The sequence below is a fragment of the Tauraco erythrolophus genome, chromosome 8 (genome assembly GCF_009769465.1).
Source record: "Tauraco erythrolophus isolate bTauEry1 chromosome 8, bTauEry1.pri, whole genome shotgun sequence".
Classification (NCBI taxonomy): Eukaryota; Metazoa; Chordata; class Aves; order Musophagiformes; family Musophagidae; genus Tauraco; species Tauraco erythrolophus.
Window position 1 is genome coordinate 7,176,465 of NC_141472.1, and position 18,847 is coordinate 7,195,311.

The window sequence follows — 18,847 nt, forward strand, 5'->3', positions numbered from 1 at the left end:
GCAAGGTCCTACATCTGGGTCATGGCAATCCCAGGCATAAATACAGACTGGGTGGTGAATGGATCGAGAGCAGTCCTGAGGAGAAGGACTTGGGAGTACTGGTGGACGAGAAGCTCAATATGAGCTGGCAATGTGCTCTTGCGGCCCAGAAGGCCAACCGCGTCCTGGGCTGCATCAAGAGGAGCGTGGCCAGCAGGTCGAGGGAGGTGATTCTCCCCCTGTACTCTGCCCTCGTGAGACCTCACTTGGAGTACTGCGTCCAGTTCTGGAGTCCCCAACATAAGAAGGACATGGACCAGTTGGAGAGGGTCCAGAGGAGGGCCACGAAGATGATAAGAGGGCTGGAGCACCTTTCCTATGAGGACAGGCTGAAAGAGTTGGGGCTGTTCAGCCTGGAGAAGAGGAGGCTCCGGGGTGACCTTATAGCGGTCTTCCAGTACCTCAAGGGGGCCTACAGGAAAGATGGGGAGAGGCTGTTCAGGAGGGCCAGTTATGATAGGACAAGGGGTAATGGTTTTAAAATAGAGGGAGGTAGGTTCAGGTTGGATATTAGGAAAAAATTTTTTACTATGAGAGTGGTAGAACACTGGAACAGGTTGCCCAGAGAGGTGGTGGATGCTCCATCCCTGGAGACGTTCAAGGCCAGGTTGGACGAGGCCCTGAGCAACCTGATCTAGTTGGAGATATCCCTGTTCCTTGCAGGGGGGTTGGACTAGATGACCTTTGAAGGTCCCTTCCAGCCCTAACCATTCTATGATTCTATGATTTATGTGAGTCAAAGGAGTTAAAATTTGGCATGGGCGTTCTGTCGGCCTACTCCTGCCTGCAGGAGGTGTTTTCTCTGTGCAAATGGATGTGAGATGGAGAGGTGTCTGTAGATCAGATTGATTGATTGAAATACCCAAAGTTTGGGACAGCTGTTATTTTCTTTCTCTCTGGAGTCAGTGGCATACCATTTGTTATTGCTTGGACAATTTGATATTTATTACCATGTTTGAAGAGTCTTTTAGTAGTACTTTCCACTCTCAAGGATGTGCTTAAAAATGCTGTTGCGTAGGCCAGTGATACACTCTGCACTTAACAATTAAATATTATTTGTGAAAATACCTTAGAAGCATGAGGCTTAAGGAAATTAAAACATGTTGTATTTTAATGGCATGTTTCATATGTAATATTTTATTTTTAAGAATACCAAAGATAAAGAAAATCTGCTTGGCCAAATGGAAGAGGATATGCAAGATACAATGCAAGAGCCATACAAAAGCATAGGAGAAAAAGAAGAACATGTTAAAAGTCTTCAGGATCTACTGACATCGGAAAGATTTAGCTTGTCTATATTACAACATATCCTTTCTCTCCGGGACTCAGAAATAACAGAATTAAAAAATGAAATAGCTTTATACAAGATGAAACAACATCAACATATTGAAGAACTGAAAATCAGTCATGAAAAGGATATTTGCAGACAGCTGGAGAACTTGAAGGCTGATCTGGAGAAGTGCCACAGAAGAGAGATTGCAGAAGCCAAGCAAGTATATGAAGAAGAAATTATTTTAAAATATAAAAATGAACTTGAACAGTTAAAAAAAGAACTCTGTGCTCTGAATTCTGAAGAACACATTCAGAATTTGAATGGCATAATAATTGACTTACATAATAGCCTTCGTGAGTCTGAAATTGGTAAAGAAAATTTGAGAAGGAAACTTGAAAACCAACAGGAAGACTTCCAGAGAGAAAAATCTGAAATTGAAACTGAATACCAGGATTTAATTGATGGCCTTAAGTCTCAACTTTCTGATGCAGAAGAGCAGGTCAAGGAAGCCCAGCGATATAAACAAGAAAAACAGTCCTTGAATGAAGAGATTCAGAAACTGAATTATTTCATCCAGGAATTAAATGAAAAGCGACTTTACGAGGCTGAAAAAAGTATAGATGTAAGGCAAAAGTGTGATGAAGAGATTGTCTCCAATAAAAAGCTAATTAAATTGAGGAAAAAACAGATTTTACCAGAGGTGTTGCAGTTGCAGAGAGCAGAGCTTGAGGAAATGTGGAATAAACAGCACCAGTTGGAAGGTGAAGGTGAGCTAGTTCATGAAGAACTAGAGTTCCAGTGTTACTTGAGAGTAGACTCCTCAAGGGATCATTTAGAAGAAATTAATAATTCAAAGATCACAGAGAATAGTGAAAGTAGTGAAGGGGAGAACCTGTGTGAAGCACACTTGTCAAAACCAGGGCTTTTCAGTGATGATGAAGGCGTATTGGCTAAATATCTCATCTCCACAGAGAGACCAGAAGAGTCATATGTGTCCAGCGCTTCTGAAGGCTGTACCATTGAAGAAGGTAGATGCAGTAGGGATGGATTAGACAGTAGTGTGCTTTTAGAACCCTGCAGAGGTTTTCTATCTCCTCCATTAAACTCTGGCCTTGATGAGGAAACATGTCCTAGTGGTTTGGCTCAAGAGACTTTTGAAGAGGCTGAGGTGGGAGCAGAGGCCTTTGTTTCATTTTTGTCGGATAGCTCCTTGCAGCAAAACAAAATAAATGACCACAATGATGCCAAGGATGATGAGACTACTTGTTCAGTAGAAAGATGTGTGCAGCTAACTGAGCAGCTCCGTGAGAAGGAGTCAGCCTTGAAGAAAGATTATCAGGAGACCCAGGAAGCTGTTGGAAAATGGGAAAAAGTAATGGCTGAGCTCTCTCGTATGTGTGTGGAACTGGATAAGGAACGCGAAGCACGGATCCATTGTGAAAAAGAACTTCTTCTAAAAACAGAGAAGGAGAAAGAACTTGAAAACAAAATAATGTTTCTAATAAAGGAGCAGGGTGAGGATGGAGGCCAACCTTACTGTGCTGTAGAGCCTTTAATGGAAGCGTCAAAATCTTCTACCTGGCAAGAAATGGTAAAAGACCTGCAGAAAGAAAGAGAGATATTGATGGTGCAGCTGCGAACTCAGGAACAATTAGTGAAAGACGTTCAAGAGCAGAAAACAGCTTCTGATTCTGTAACAAGTGAAGTACAGCCTCTTTTGGGACGTCAGTTAGCTGCTTTGCAAAGTCAAAGGGATCAAATGCAAAGCCAGCTTGACGCTAAAAACCAGACGATAGCAGAGCTGCTTGGTCAGAAAACCGTATGTGAAGAGATACTGCTAAAAGAACAGGAGTTGCTCAAAGCAGAAATCAATAGTAAAGAACAAAATTTAGCACAATTATTGAAGGAAAACACAGCCTTAGGAGAAAGATTATCTGACGTGAAGGAGAAGCTAATAAAAGCAGAAAAAGCACTGGCAGAGAATGCTAGCATCATTGAGGATCTTGAGAAAAACATACATGAACTGAATACTGAAGTGAAAAACCTCAAAGAAATACAGGAGTGTGAAAGACTGGGATATGAGGACAGGCTAAACTTCAGCAACCTAGAAATTCATAAACTTAATGCTGAAATAGAGGCAAAAAGTAATGAATACAGTGAGAAAAAAAGCCAGCTGATGGAAGAAATTGCCCATTTGGAGAAGGTTCGTTTGGAGCTTGAGACGCGCTTGCAGGAGTCCTTTCAGTCTGCACAAGCTGCACAGGAGGCACAATCCGAGATGGTGAAGCATTACAGAGAGAAGATGGATAAAATGGAGGCTCAGCGCCTTGCTGAATTGACTAAAGTGAGTTTGACACACAAGAAAGAGGTAGGAAACGCTGATAATGGCAGTCTTGAGATTTCAGAATGCTTGAGGTAGTCATTGCAAATGTTTGTACACCTGTTTTCAGATAGAAGAATTAAATGCAGAAATAAAAGATAAAGTAGAAAAACAGCAGAAGTTGGAAGAAGAAAGAAAGGAACAGATTACTTTAATAAAAAAGGTAAATGCTGTATTTGGGTTTATTTCAGGAAAATAGACTTATTTTGTGGTGTTTGTCATTTAAGTAGTATAAACATTTTAGATATACAAAAATCTATTATTTTTTTTTCCCTGTGGTGTCTTCGATGTGGCGTCAGGAGGAGGGAAGAATTATGGCTCAATAAATTTATGAGGGGGTTAACTAACCATATTTTGAAGAAAGCTCTTTATCTGAGTGCTCTCTGCAGGTCCATGAACGAGAGCATGTTCGTGAAATCTCTGAACTGATGACTCAGCACGAAGAGGAAATGGAGAAGCTCCGTGCTGAACTAAATAAAGAACAGCAGCACCTGTTGGATGAGCTTCGTCAGCAAATGGCAGCCACACACAAAGCAGAGATTGAGCAAGCTCAGCTCCAGTCACAGGTAAAACAAAGAAACACTGTCATTAGTGTACTGGCTCCCTGGCTGTTGCAAAGAGAAGGCTCCTTGATTTTTGCGCATACTGTGTGTGCTTTTTTATGTAGTGGTGCATTTGAAGAATTAGGAGTGTTCCCTTGGTGCATGGTGGTAGATATTTTCTATAGGAGTTCTCTAGGATCCTCACTGCAGTTATGTTTTAACATTAATTCTGAAGATAACTGGATGTTTAAATTGATGGGTTTAAAAAAAAAAAAAACACCACCAACTTTGTCATTTTTTGTGTCTTGAGAAGTTTAACAAGTAAATTTATAAAAAATACTAAACCCCTCCCACTTCTTAATTATCCCACTAATGTAATTAAGAATGCTTTCAAGCTAAACTTAAGTATGGAAACCTGACTCTTTCCTCTAAATATTTACTGGGTTTTTGAACACTTCCACTAAATGCAAAGTGGAAATAGAAGGAATATGTCTAGTGTTAGGTCTAATTACAAGATGTTGGTGTTCTGTTTAGTTTGTTTAAGAATTGAAAAGTTTAGTTGGTCCATTTTAGCTACCATTTCTAACTGATGGATATTCTTCACTCGTTTTCTTAATGAGGCATGGCAAATTTTGTTTCCACTTTTCCAATACCACTTCAGAATTTGGCTTTTTAACAAATCATAACCAATAGCAAATATAAGGAATACTTTTAATGGACTGTGAAAGGTTGGGGTGCGTTTGTGTTCTGCTCTGATGACGTTGTGAGGAAGTGGACAGATACACGATATTTTGGTAGGAGATGAAGCTGAGACAGGTAAGGAGAGCGTTTTAGTTTGCACTGAAAATGTTATGCAAATCTCATTGTAACAAAAGTCAGTTTGTTTTCAGGGTTTTTTCTCTGCCATGAAGAAACACTCCAAGTACAGAAAGGCAGAACTTAAATGTGTTTTAACAGTTGAAAGCACTTAAAACTGAAACTGGTAATGAAAAAAGTGAACATATTTTTCATTAGAGGGGAGGGAGAAACCCTTTTTCTGCTCCGTTACAGACGCTGCACAACCTTGAATTGGAAGCTTTACGCCTAAGCTTAAATAATATGCACACCTCTCAGCTTGAGCTTACACAGTCTAACTTGAGGAAAGAAAAGGAAATTGCCCTTGTGGAACTACGAGAGATGCTGAATGATAAGCGTGCTCAAGAGGTAGCAATTCTGCAAAGCCGCCATCAGCTGGAGTGTGAGAAGATTAAAGAACAGTGTCTGAAGGAAAAAGAACACCTTAAGTCAAAGTATCAGCAAGAACTAGGTATTAAAATTTGGGAGTAATGGACCAGAAATGGACACCCCGTCAGTGTTTTTATTCTTCCACAGGTTCCTGAGATGGTGTACAGCTGGCGTTTTTCAGTGACGGCTGGTGTTGCCTAAAATAGCGATGGCGGCTAAACTGGCATGTGCAAGAGTGCATGTCTTATATGCAAAAGTGAAGTTGTCCAGATCTGGGTTTAATTTTTCTTCAACTATATGGCTGTTTAGCTGCTACTTCTGTAAAATAGCACTATACTGAACTAGTTACTTTCAGGAGGCATTAGATCGAGCTCTCTTAAAGAAATTTGTCAGTGCAAAGAGTAGAGCACTTACCCCTGACGTTTCTTAAGGGTTTTTATTGCCCAAGTCAGCACCGACTACTGTTGTGTTTCTGACAAGATAAGGAAATGCTTCCTGCCCTGCCCACTCAGGGGTTTCAAAAGGAGGATAAAGGAGTTGGAAAGGAACAGAGAGGATCCGTGAGACCCTGCAGCTGGCTGTGTTTTGAGATGTGTTTGAGATAAGATTGTATTTTGACATCAGCAGGAAGAAAGCTGCGCTTGATAGTACTGAAGGCCTGCTGATGGTGCTCTTGGCATTGTTTGGGATGTTTGCCTCTTCCCAGATCAGGAGACCGTTTCTGACCTGTATGGCAGAGCTTGAGGAATATCTGGAGAAAAGTGAGGCCTGCAGCAGTTCACTGAAGAAGTTTAGGAACCATTCCTTTAGCTCTTCATCCCTGAGAGGAAGAGAATGTTTTAGGGCTGTGTCTTTTTGACCTGAGAATTGGAAACCACTTGTTACCACCAGTGATAATGACCTGATGGCATGGTGGGATTTGGGATCAGGAGGAAGTCTGGATGCAGTTCTTAAGAACAAGGCTGTTGGCGTGCGTTTTGGCAATGTAACTTAATATGAACGTAACCACTTAGAAGTGCTTGAACGTAGGGACTGAGGAGGAGAATCTGGAATTGGATGATGTCCAAGACCTGGCAGGGAGTTGTGGATGCTGTTACCTGGGAGGCTGGTGGAAAAACATTTCTCTGCAGGGAGACGATTGGGTGTGACCCAAATCACTTGAGTGCTGGGACACTGTCTTGTAACTTTAAATTGTATTTCTTCCTCTACTATACCCTTAGCTGGGTCTTAGCACCATCTTAGTCTCTTAGTCCTTACTTCCCACTGAAAGACTTGAAATAAGGTTCTAAGCTAAGGCAAAGGTTCTTTGAAGCTGTGGCAGGGGAGTGATAGGCCTTTACAAGGTTCTCGCAGATCAAGAAAGGTGCTGAACAAGAAGTTGGAAGGAATCCGGGGAGGAGCTGGGAAGGAAGAAGGGTGGTGTCAGTCGTAATTGAGCAGATCATAGCATCTGTCTTGCAGTGTGTTTCCTCAGCATGTTTTAGAAAAAATGTGAAGGAAGTTTCCTACTTGCTGCTGCTGCCTGCTACTCTTTTGCTGTGTCTCTGGAGACAGACGGGATCCATACACTTAATAGTGATGTGCAGTGAAATACTAGCATCTAAAATGGCCTTGATAGGCATTTGAATTTGTATCTTTAGGAATAAAGGTGTGGGTTTTGTTGTTTGTGGGGTTTTTTTTCGTAGTTGTCGTTGTTTTATTTGTTTAACATCGTGTTATCTGTAGATTTAAGCAGACTTAGCTAATTAAGCTGAGCTTAACCTTCAGGGTTGTCTTTGAGTTGTAACTGCTAGATGCTGATTTTCCAAAATGAAAGTGAATTACTGGGCTGTATTATAACAGCAGGTCTGGATAGAACCTGGTACCTTACACTGCTGCATGCCTACCTATTCAAGCCCTGAGTTTGATACTAAAAATTGTAATCTTGTCCATATTTCTACTTATCATTTAATCATAACATTTTTTGTAAATTTATTAATAAGTATTATTTTATTTCACAGTTGATCAGAGAAAGAAAATAGAATTGGAAATGGAAGAGACACGTATCGAGGCATTAGAGGTACAAACTCTGTTCTTCATACAAGAAAAACTAAAACTCCTTTCAGTAAACTAGAGCTAGTAGAAGTCCTGTACCAACTACACATTTATTGTAGAGGACAAATAAATGGAGGAGGGGGAAAAAAAGTACAAAGTTACTAAACATAATTACTTTAATAAAGCATGTCTTGCTCTCTTAGACTCTCAAAAGAGACTGGGAATTGCAGTCTGAGATGCGTTTAAAAAGCATGTGTGAAGAACTGTCTGAAAAACATCAGACTGAAGTGGTGGAACTGCAGAGAACTCTGGAAGTGGAGTTAGAAAAAGTCAAAACAGACCTGGAGCTTCGTTCTCTTGAGAATGAACAGTCTAAAAGTAAGTGCCATGGTCTGGGAAGCAGTTGCCTTTGTTGATCAATGGCAAAGCTAACTAAGTGGTTTAGAACCTGTATAAAAAGCAAATACAAGATATATCCATTTACTTAAAAACTGAGTTGATGACATGAGACTGTCTAGAAAGCAGGACATCAGTGAAAAATTGTTTAAAGCCTAGTTAGCTGTGTCACGTTTTGATTTCCACAGAATATGAGGTGGACTATATTTTCCTTCAAACTTATTAAAGGGAGGAGCTGTTTTACTGCCAGCTGAAAATCTGCTTTGACAATCACTGAATTAATCATAAATCTGATTAATATCAATAGAAGCTTTTCTAACAAAAAGAATTGGCTTTGGATTGTGAATAGTTAAAGCTTGATGGAACAGTAACATTTTGAAATACTGTTCTGGAAGTGATGTTTTTAAGACGACTGTAATTGGAGTTTTCATTAACTTGAAAAATGAAATCTGGATGAGTCCCTGGCTGGGTACATCTGTTTATGCCTTTTGCTGAAGGTGCAGATAGGAGATAGAACTATGAAAAGTTTGTGTAGGTCTCAAAAATCTGGCACATTTGTTGAGACAGCAGTTGACATGCACAATAGTGTTAGATTTGCTGTCAGTGATAGCATGAAAAGAAGCCACGAGATACCGTGTGCCATGAAGTGAAGAGAGCTAGTTGGGTTGCCTAGCCTCTGAGGCACTAAGCAGGTGAGACTCATGGAAAATAATACTCTCTAAATACATGGAAATGCACTGTTAAGGATACTGCACGATGCTGGCAGGGAGGCAGCAAGACCAGATTTGAGAAGTGAAGAGTAGCCTTTCTAACCTGCCGAGGAACGGGTGTTTTCAGAGTGTTTGGCTTGCCTTTGACTGCTGCGGGAAGCGTTTGTAGCAATAGCTTGTTCTTCCCAGCCTGTGCTGACTTTACTGGGCTTCCCTGAACCTGTATCATTAGTCTGTTACATGAGGATAATGCGCATCTCTTGCAGCTCATTGTGGCTGAAGTGTCACTTGACTGCAGATTCTTTCTGGGAAGGTCAAGATTTCGCACTGAAACAGGCTGCCCAGAGAAGCTGTGGCTGTCCCATCCCTGGAAGTGTTCAGGGCCAGGCTGGATGAGGCTTTGGGCAACCTGGTGTAGTGGAGGGTGTCCCTGCCCGTGGCAGGGGGGTTGGAACTAGATGGTCTTTGAGGTCCCTTCCAACCCAAACCATTCCATGATTCTATGATTTGTTGACCAAATGAGCAAGCAGCAAGTTGGCATGAGCTTTCCTAGTGCTTCCTGTTCATCTCTTCTACTGCCTGGTGGTCAGAGGAGAAATTCTGTGTTTGTAGGCTGTGAAGAAATGCTTGATTCCCTGTTCCAAATGCATGTGCTTCCAGTTCAGGATGCTTGTTCATGTACGCAGAAAGCAGATGTTCATCCCTCTGGCACTACTGTTAGTTACATCTTTGCTAACAGTGTGGGATGCAGAGAACTAGGAAGCACTGTGTGGAAATGTCCGACTTTCGAGTACTTTACTCTTCAAGTGTTTTTGTGTTTCTCTGTGAGCTAGCATTCTAGACTAGAGACATGCATTTCTATTTTAGTTGCACAAAAAGTTGTACAGGTTATTCAATAATCAGTACGATGGTGTAACAGAACTAATTTTTTATTTTAGTAAAATGTATAGAATTGGAAAAGCAACACCAGTTAGCCATTACAAATTTACAAGAACAACTGCAGAGTGAACATAACCAACTGCTAGAAGATACAAAGATGAAAAGCCAAGAAAAGGAACAGAATCTTCAGAAGGAGGTAAGTAAGATTTCTTTACGCATTTTGAGTGGTTCATTAGTCTATATATAAATGTAACAAAAACTAGACCATATGCATATCATTCGGGTGACTTGTTTGTGTTTAGGGATTTTATTGAAAGACTAAAATGCATCTCGTGAAGTACGTAAATACTCTAGGATTTTCTATAGTGGTTCAAACTCTTAAATGCAATTGCCTTTGTGCCATTTGGTGCTGTTTCTTCCTCTGTATTTATATACTTAGTTTTCTGGTTCCTGTGTTTTATTTTTATCTAGCTAATACTTTTTTTCTACCAGTGATGATAAATACGGCATCAGGAACTAATTCCTCTCTCTTAGAGGACCAACAGTAAAGTGCTACTCAGATCTCTTGGTAGCCCGAGTCATGAGCTGAGAGTTTAGTTGTCGGTAAATGTTTCTGCCTGTTTCTGAGAGGACTATCTGTTGCGTATAAAATAAGCAATTAGAGCAAAATTGTTTTAAACAGGTTGTGTGGTGTTTCTCTTTTGTTGTTGTTGCTTTTTTGTTTGTTTTAACATAGCTGGAGAAACTTCAGGTCATGCACGAAGAACTCAAGACTCGGTCACAAGAAGAAATCAGGCAGCTTTGGTCTCAGCTGGATAGTACCCGAACAAATCGGCAAGAGCTAAGTGGTAAGTTTGAAACTGATACGTCTTACTTTTGGCCTGTTCTTCATGTTGAAGTACACATTATTGACATGAAATACTTTTAATCATGTACCAGAAACACACAGGTAGGTTACAGAAGTGTCAGAGGGTTGTACTCTAGAGACCTGTTTCTGAAGGGAGAGTCAGTGCCAGATGACTTCTGCAACATCTAAAACCATGGTGAAAACGTCTAAAGACTGTGGTGAAAAGCTCACTCCTGTTGTTTTCCTTTCCCTTCCCGCTTTGTTTCTGCACCGTATGAAAATCTTTAGTGAAATCCAAACGTTTTTCATTACAATATCAAATTAAGTATAATGTAGTTAAAAATGGAGAAGACGCTGGTTGGTGCAATAACATGCTCCCGTTTGTGTTCAGCATGGAAGCAGGATTGAACTGAGAAAACAGTCATTAATTGAAGGTGCATGATAAAGATCACCACTTAGTTTATGACTTTGAGTGGTTTATTGTGGCTATAATACATTTTCTTTTATTTGGGGATAATGAAGAGATCAGTCTGCTTAAAAAAAAATATTTTAAAACTGCGTGATTAGGTTATATCTTGAGGTAGAAATGGCTTTTTTTCCCTTTCTGTTTTGAGGTGAGTTAAAACGTTTTTTCATTGACACTCAAAATGGAGATTCATCATCTTCTGAAAGACTTTTAATTCTTAAATATAGAAAAGCCCTGCATTAGAGATATCTCTATTTTAAAAATAAAAACATCAGGTGATACTTCCGACATCAGAATGAATGATCATGTTGTTTTCCTATAAGGATAAAAATAACCTCCTTTTTCCATAATGATGCTTCTGTTTAAAAATAAGCAAATTGCCTAAACCTAAAAGCAAAAAATGGAAGGAAAACATTGTGCACAGCAATTAAACGTGAACAGTTTTGGGCTTGTGTTTTTTTGGGGGAGTGGGTGGTGCTATAGGTTTGTTTTGTTATGTTTTTAAATGAGTCTCGTGTGGGGGCTACAGGTGTGTTTTGAATTTTTTTTTTTAAATTAGTCTCGTGTATCTGCATTAAATTTATAAAAAAGCTTTTAAGCTTGAGAGAAAATAATGTCTGGCTGAAATCTGACATCGTAGGCTTATATAAAGATAACTGTTTCAAAATATAGGTGTATTAAACAAAACAGTCAACTTCACAGCGTAGTGATTGGAGATGACACACATTTCCAGTTGAAATGAAGCAGAGCACATCTCAGATGTGTGTGGGCAGATAGGTGTGTAATACATGAAAGAATAAATTTTTGGGAAAAAAAAAAAAAAAAAAGCTAGAGCCCATGACGTTAACCATGACTTCGTGTGCGCTCTGCGTTGAGATGCAATGTCAGGCAGCGTTCTTTGTTTCTGCTGGGGTAGCTGAAGCTTATTACGTTTGCCTTTTGGTTTAAATGCAATTTAGGCTTTTAAATAACGTAACTATAAATAGCTTTTGAAGTATAATAGGGTTTTGTGAAGGTTATTTTTTCTTGGTTTTTTGGTCATAAATTGAATAAATAATTTCTCTGTCTAGTCAGACTCTATCTTGACTTTTTCAGTTCTCTGTTTTGATATTGCAGAATTTCAGCAGATAGCACTCTATAGTATTTAGTAGAATTCTTATATTTCCTCTCTGTAGCCCTTATCTTTGTTAACCTTTCAAATGTCATTCCATGTTTCTAATCACTCGTGTTCCCATTCTTTGGACCCTTTCTGTTTCTTCTTCATCTTTCTTGAGATGGTGAGACCAGAATGCAAGCCTATGGTCCAGGTGAGGATATCTCTTTTGGTGTGTGAGATCTTAAAGGTGGTTGGTTTTGCTCTGCTTTTCTTCACTTCAATGATCATTTGACAATGCATTTGGATTGGTGTGAGGACTTGTGGTGGTGAATTCAAAACATAGCAGCTGGATGTTGGGATTGCCGCTCTGATATAAGAGCGACGTGCCAGTTCAAAACTGTTAAACCCTTTTCTGGTTTAATTTTGTGCCAGTTGACTTTGGTTAGGCAAAACCTACCTGTGCCAGATGGGACTTCCCTTGTCTATCCCACTGGTAGTGTTACTAGTCCGTGCTTGTCACTTGATTCCTCTGGTCCTCATACTTGACAACTTCCCTTTGGAAGCAGGCTTGAGCCATGTACTTACTTCTCTTGTTCTTTCTGTTTACATGCTCGTTGTGAGAATTTTTCATGCTAAGTGTGCATTTTCTGGTTTGCTACATAAAACCACACTGTGACAATCAGCTGTGTTGCATCCTGCGTGCCATCCTCACTTTCCATAAATATTTCTGAAGTTTCTCTTCCTGCATAACGTAAGCAGATGCTTTTCTCCAAGTTCGTTTTTGAAATGCAGTTCCATCTTCAGTTGATTCTGTGGGGATTCAGCTAACTTAAGTCATCTGGCAGGTTGAGCTGTCTGGGAAACTTTTCTAATTCCCTCTCATGATTTTAGTCCTTTTTTCCTACCTTTTCACTTCCTGATACGTTACCACTGCTTTAATACAGAACTTGGGGAACAAAGCTCTCAAAGATGTTATTGATATGCTGCAATGCTGGCCATTGCCCTCACTCATTGAAAGGAGGGTAGTTTGCTCAACCAGCCTTGATTGCAGTTTTCTGCTGCATTCTGTTTTTTTTTTTTTATCTCTTCGCTGGGTGGTTCTTTTTAATTCAACGAATTTAGCCTCCGCTTGAGCTTATGATGGATAGCCAAACCACCACTAAAGTAATCCAGAATTGATTTTATTTTCTTTCTCGTGATTTTGTTTTTCTGCATAGTTTGTGCTCTTTTTATTTGTTGGGTAATTTTCCCTGGAGCAAATTAAATGTTTTTGATGAAGTTATTGCTTCTGGTTGCTACAACAAACAGGTGTGAAGATTAAGCAGCAGCATTGCAGGACTCTGCATGTCGTTAGCCCAGACCTGCAGCACAAGGAAACGAGGAGGGCCAACAGTCTGCTGGTAGTTTTGGTTCTTGTCATGAGGATGGTTTCTCTGAATGCAGTGTAAATGGAGAACATGGGTTTACTGTTTTCTGAGTAAGGAATGTTTTATCTTTCAGAAGTTCATTTTCTTATGTGGCTTGTGGGATAACATTTTAGTGTTATCTCAACAACTAAAACATGGCTGATCTTCACAGAATGACTTAGCCTAAAGATATGTACTTCTGAGTGTTTGTGTTGGTTTTGCTTACATTCCAGAGCTAAAAGAGCAGCTGCTGGCTCGTGCATCACAGGTGGAAGAAATAGAGCGTTTGAAACAAGAATATGAACAGCAGCGTCAGCAAAGAAAAAGTGAGCATGAAACTGAACTGGAACAACTGAGACTTTACTTTGAAAAGAAGTTAAGAGTTGCTGAAGAAAACTACAGAGAAGAATTGACTTTGCTGCATCAGAGACTGAAAGAACTGTCAGAGTTGGAAGTAACTCAAGATCAAGCAGGAAGCATCAGGTGATCTATTCTTTTTCCTTTCATCTCGTGTTATGACAGCGTGCTTCCGTTTTATTTTTTTGATGTAAAAGATAGTGTTAGCATCTAAATATGTTGGGACTGAGCATTAGGTAATCTGTAGTTAGAAACAGCGATGGAAGTCATAAGTGCAGAGCACTGAGCACTTGCTGCAGTTGCTCTATACCTACTTTCAGTACTAGGTTGTAAGTCAGCAAGTTCATTTAACTTAATTTGTGACACGTTACAATCGTAAACTTTAAAACCCTTTTCTCAGTTCCTCTGTTGCAGTTTTTGAAGCGACTTCTGAGAAAGAGAGAAAGGATACACTTGGTCAGCTAAATAAACAGCAGGAACAACATCAGGTAGTATTTTTGATACGGTAAAGTTCTACTGATCATTACATGACCTGTATGAAATTTGATGTCTCATTCCTAGCTCTTAGCAAAAAGTTGGTTAATTTTAGACATTGATTAAAGCTTAATTATTTTTCACAAGTATATTGTAAATTACCAGCTTTAAATAGTTCTCAGACTAGCAGAACAGATGCAACGTGGTATTCTCTAATTTTGTGTCCTCTGGGTTATCCCATGCCTTGTAAGGAGCTTATCAAAGCTCTTCCACACAAGTGCAGTATTCATGGTGGTTTCCTTCTCTATAGCTTCTGTAGTAGTTATGCCTTTTATTGCTGCCTCTTCTCTTCAAGTAGAGATGTTAATTTGATCCCTCTTCTATTTATGCACCCATTTTCATATACCGTATTGTAATTCATGATTTTGGCTTCTTTGCTCAACTTATTTGAAGTTGACTAAGAATATCAAAAAGGAATTTTCCTTTTTTATGATTTTAGATTTTTATTTTTTAAATTGATTATAAAAAGTAATTTTTTTTTTAGTGAAGGAATGACAAGCAGACAAGACCTAAACAAGACGGCAATTCAGTTTCATTAGTAAATGACACAAAAAACATGAGCTATAAATGAGGAACATATACATCATGCCTTTTTTCTTGCTGCTGTTTGTTACCTAGCTGAGTATGAAACTGTATTCATAGATCATTACTTCTCAGTTCTGTGATGTGTAAGGCTGATGGGGTGTCCTCAATGTTGAGAGTTGATAGTTTCTCTACTCAGATGCATGTGGGACTTTCCCATTTATTATACTTTAAAACGTCTCCTGAAACTCAGATCTGCCTTGTGGTGTGGTTCCAAAGCATATCTGCTTTTCTTTGCTCAAAATGTTCTAATATACAGATTTTTTTTTTTTAAGATTCTTTTGTTCTTATTCACTCTGTTTCCCAGCACTTAGGGACATGGTTTACTGGTGTACTTGGCAGTGATAGGTTTACAGTTGGACTTGATGTTAAATATCTTTTCCAACCTAAATGATTCTAAGATTCCATGATTCTACTTTGAGGGGCTTTGCCACTCTAGTAGCAGATGGAGTGGCAGGAATGGAGCAAAGCCAGCAGGGTTTTTGGAAACCAAATGTATATGTGTCATAGGTACGTTATAGTTCAGTTCATGCAGTGCTCTCTTTTAAAGATTATCAGCATAGTTTCTTCAAAGCTGAAGATGTCTGTCTAACCCATTTCTTATGTAGAAAGAACTCGCCTGTTTGCAGGTACAACTTAAAGAACAACACAGGCATGAATTAGATTCCTTAAGGTCTTCCCTTGCGCTTCAATATAAGGAGGACCTAGTGAAAATGAAGATGGATCTGTCAGACAAATACATAAGAGAAACTGAGGAAATGAAAAGAAAGCATTGTTTAGAACTTGAGCAGCTCCGTGCCCGACTTTCAGAAGAACATATTAAAGGTAAGGTGAACTGACAGACTGGGAAGTAAAATGGTAAGCTGCTCATATGGCTTATATTTTACTAAAAACATTTACAGGCTTATTGGAAGAAGTTTTTCATTTGTTATTACTTTACTCTAAACTATAGGGAACACCTAACACATGTAAATCCCTGGCATCAAGCACTTTGCTTTTTGACTTTTATGGGCACATTGAGTTGCACTTGCAAAGATACGGTGACCTGAAGTTGATTATTCTGTAGTAAAACCTACTAGAACTGTGGAGCAGTTGCTGAAAGGAGTTGATCAGGTTTCCATCGTTAGTGCCTAGAAGGGCACTGTCAATTCCTGAATTAATATTTATTTGAAAATTTCTTAGTGTTGTCTGTCAGCTATGTTAAATGTGTCTTGTATTTGCATGAAATAGGTCAGTTCTTACTCTGTTCCCTAGAGTAGACCCACTTCTGTTCTATGTTCCCTGCCTCTTTTACCTATGTTCCTTTTGTGGTTTTGATAGTGCTCTGCTCATTTAATGTTAATATTTCTGTTTCCTTGTGTTTGGCAACTAGTTGACATACATATTGGGATGAATTTCTTGAACAAAGAGGAAGGTATTTATGGGGAGCAGAATTTGCAATTATCTTTTGCTGTAGGATTCAGGTTAAAGTTCCTCTTATGGCTAAATTTCATGAGACTTCTTATGTGATCTTGGGTTTATGTAATTTCTTAACAGTTGCTGCTTTTCTTGGAATTGTAATTTATAGAAATATACTACTTTGTACTGATTCAATATGAAATGCATATATTGTTGAGATGCAGGTAAGGGATTGTGGCAGTTCTCGTGTCTTGTATGATACACAAACATTTGAACTCATCATCCATAACTTAGCTATATGACACACATGACTGACTATATTCCACTATATGTTGGTTAAAAGGATCAGTATAACTTTTTTTAATTTGCAGTTGTATTTCTCATCTTCATTTATTTATTTTTAATACTGGACAGAATATCAAAACCGCTTAAATTAGAAAGTTTAGAGATTTGTCCTGTCTTGCTTTTTGGGGAAATGCCTTATGTAAATAACATGTGCAAAAGAGGAGAGAAAACTTGGATAAATCTGCCACTATTTTGTCCAAAGAGAAATTCAGTTCCTGTGGCTGTTGCTGATAGGAGAGAGGTCTTGCCACAGGTTTCATGATCCTTCCCTGTTACTCCATGTGTGTTGATACTGATGTATTTCAAAGATGGTGATAAAGTGGAACAGAGTTGATAAGGGATTATTGTTGGTCTGTAGTTAGTATGGCTACTGATCAACTGCAAAGCTGATGAAGTTCAGCTTTAGATTTGTGCATTAACAGGACCTGTTAAAAGACAATAAATTCCAGAATATTTTTTCTTATTATTTTTCTTTGCCCTTCTCCTTCCTCCTTTGCCCTTCTCCTTCCTCCTTTGCCCTTCTCCTTCCTCCTTTGCCCTTCTCCTTCCTCCTTTGCCCTTCTCCTTCCTCCTTTGCCCTTCTCCTTCCTCCTTTGCCCTTCTCCTTCCTCCTTTGCCCTTCTCCTTCCTCCTTTGCCCTTCTCCTTCCTCCTTTGCCCTTCTCCTTCCTCCTTTGCCCTTCTCCTTCCTCCTTTGCCCTTCTCCTTCCTCCTTTGCCCTTCTCCTTCCTCCTTTGCCCTTCTCCTTCCTCCTTTGCCCTTCTCCTTCCTCCTTTGCCCTTCTCCTTCCTCCTTTGCCCTTCTCCTTCCTCCTTTGCCCTTCTCCTTCCTCCTTTGCCCTTCTCCTTCCTCCTTTGCCCTTCTCCTTCCTCCTTTGCCCTTCTCCTTCCTCCTTTGCCCTTCTCCTTCCTCCTTTGCCCTTCTCCTTCCTCCTTTGCCCTTCTCCTTCCTCCTTTGCCCTTCTCCTTCCTCCTTTGCCCTTCTCCTTCCTCCTTTGCCCTTCTCCTTCCTCCTTTGCCCTTCTCCTTCCTCCTTTGCCCTTCTCCTTCCTCCTTTGCCCTTCTCCTTCCTCCTTTGCCCTTCTCCTTCCTCCTTTGCCCTTCTCCTTCCTCCTTTGCCCTTCTCCTTCCTCCTTTGCCCTTCTAGAAATCACCAAACTGCGCCTACAGAGTGCTCAAGATGCCAGCCGTCAAGTTGAAATGGAGGTGGCTGAGCGAGTGTCTGTGCTGGAGGAAGAGCACAAAGCTAAGCTGTCTCTCCTCCACTCTGAGAAACAGCGTATTGCAGAGCTTTCAGAAGAAATAAAGCATTTAAAGGAAGAGATTACCAAACAAAAAGATTTTTCTGCGCAGTATGAAAAGCATCTGAAAGAGGAAATGGAAAAGGTAATTCGTATGACAGTACTGTGTTGTGTAGAGTTGGGCAAGCTCAGATCCGTTGGGAAGGCCAAGGGAGATAGAAGCAGCACTTATCTTTAAATGTGCCTAGTGGAGTGATAGCAGCTTCAGCTTTAAATGAACTTGCATGGATACACACAAATATACGCGTCTGAAATCAGAGCACTCTACTGTGAAGTGCTTAGTTCTCTGCAGATGAAGAGTACCGATTGTGGGAAGGCAGGTGCTTCAAACTTGATCCAGTTCAGCTTTTATATTGGCATGGGTCAAACATATGTACACCACTCCAGTGCAGGCACCTACAAAAGGTCCTTACACGGAACATCTCCCTGCGCAACATCGTAGAGTCCTGGTGTGAAAGTAACATGGTGCACTTGCACACTGTCATGTGACAATGGGAAATTCGGCAGGAAACACTGCGGCAGATGGAAAAAGCTCCTCTGCTGAATGGATCCCCTCTAAGAAACTTGTGGTTTTGATAGGACTATCTTTTGAAGCAAATAACCAGAAATCATTTTTCAGACCATTTTTGAAGGGAGGAAAAAAGAATTGAACAACAGATTTCTGCTTTTGCTTTGCTTCGATGTAGCCCTTATACCTTCACTGTCAAAGTCTTAGGCTTGAAACAATCGTATCTGGCACCTTTCCTCTCACCTGTTAAATCAGCTGTCCCATCTAAGGATAAACTTAGATTGGATGTTAAATCATTGTTTAGTTTGTTTTGATATTTGAATGCTTATGAGAATTAGATGGATGAAGCTCTCATTTCTCAAACCCTCCTTTCCTCCCTTTTTAAAGAGATAGGTATGTATATCCATTTCCGGATGTAAAAACTGTTAGAGAAGGCCAGAGAAAACAGTTGCAGATTGTTTGTGGATAACATGGAGACTCAGCTGGAGCTTCCACTAGTGAACCTTTCAGTACTCCTAGTTTACTCCTACCA

General features: G+C 39.9%; 1 protein-coding gene across 2 annotated transcripts in view; it reads left to right on the plus strand.

Annotated features, from left to right (window-relative positions):
* Window positions 1-18,847, plus strand: part of PCNT (pericentrin) — a 128,927-nt gene that overhangs the window by 18,703 nt on the left and 91,377 nt on the right. For both annotated transcript variants that reach the window (XM_086616121.1, XM_086616122.1), the window contains 13 exons: window positions 1,188-3,680; window positions 3,763-3,855; window positions 4,082-4,258; window positions 5,285-5,540; window positions 7,459-7,517; window positions 7,696-7,870; window positions 9,537-9,673; window positions 10,214-10,325; window positions 12,065-12,097; window positions 13,526-13,775; window positions 14,050-14,137; window positions 15,374-15,590; window positions 17,654-17,892. In XM_086616121.1, the coding sequence (XP_086472247.1) occupies window positions 1,188-3,680; window positions 3,763-3,855; window positions 4,082-4,258; window positions 5,285-5,540; window positions 7,459-7,517; window positions 7,696-7,870; window positions 9,537-9,673; window positions 10,214-10,325; window positions 12,065-12,097; window positions 13,526-13,775; window positions 14,050-14,137; window positions 15,374-15,590; window positions 17,654-17,892 (4,329 nt within the window). The remainder of the gene's footprint in view (window positions 1-1,187; window positions 3,681-3,762; window positions 3,856-4,081; window positions 4,259-5,284; window positions 5,541-7,458; window positions 7,518-7,695; window positions 7,871-9,536; window positions 9,674-10,213; window positions 10,326-12,064; window positions 12,098-13,525; window positions 13,776-14,049; window positions 14,138-15,373; window positions 15,591-17,653; window positions 17,893-18,847) is intronic.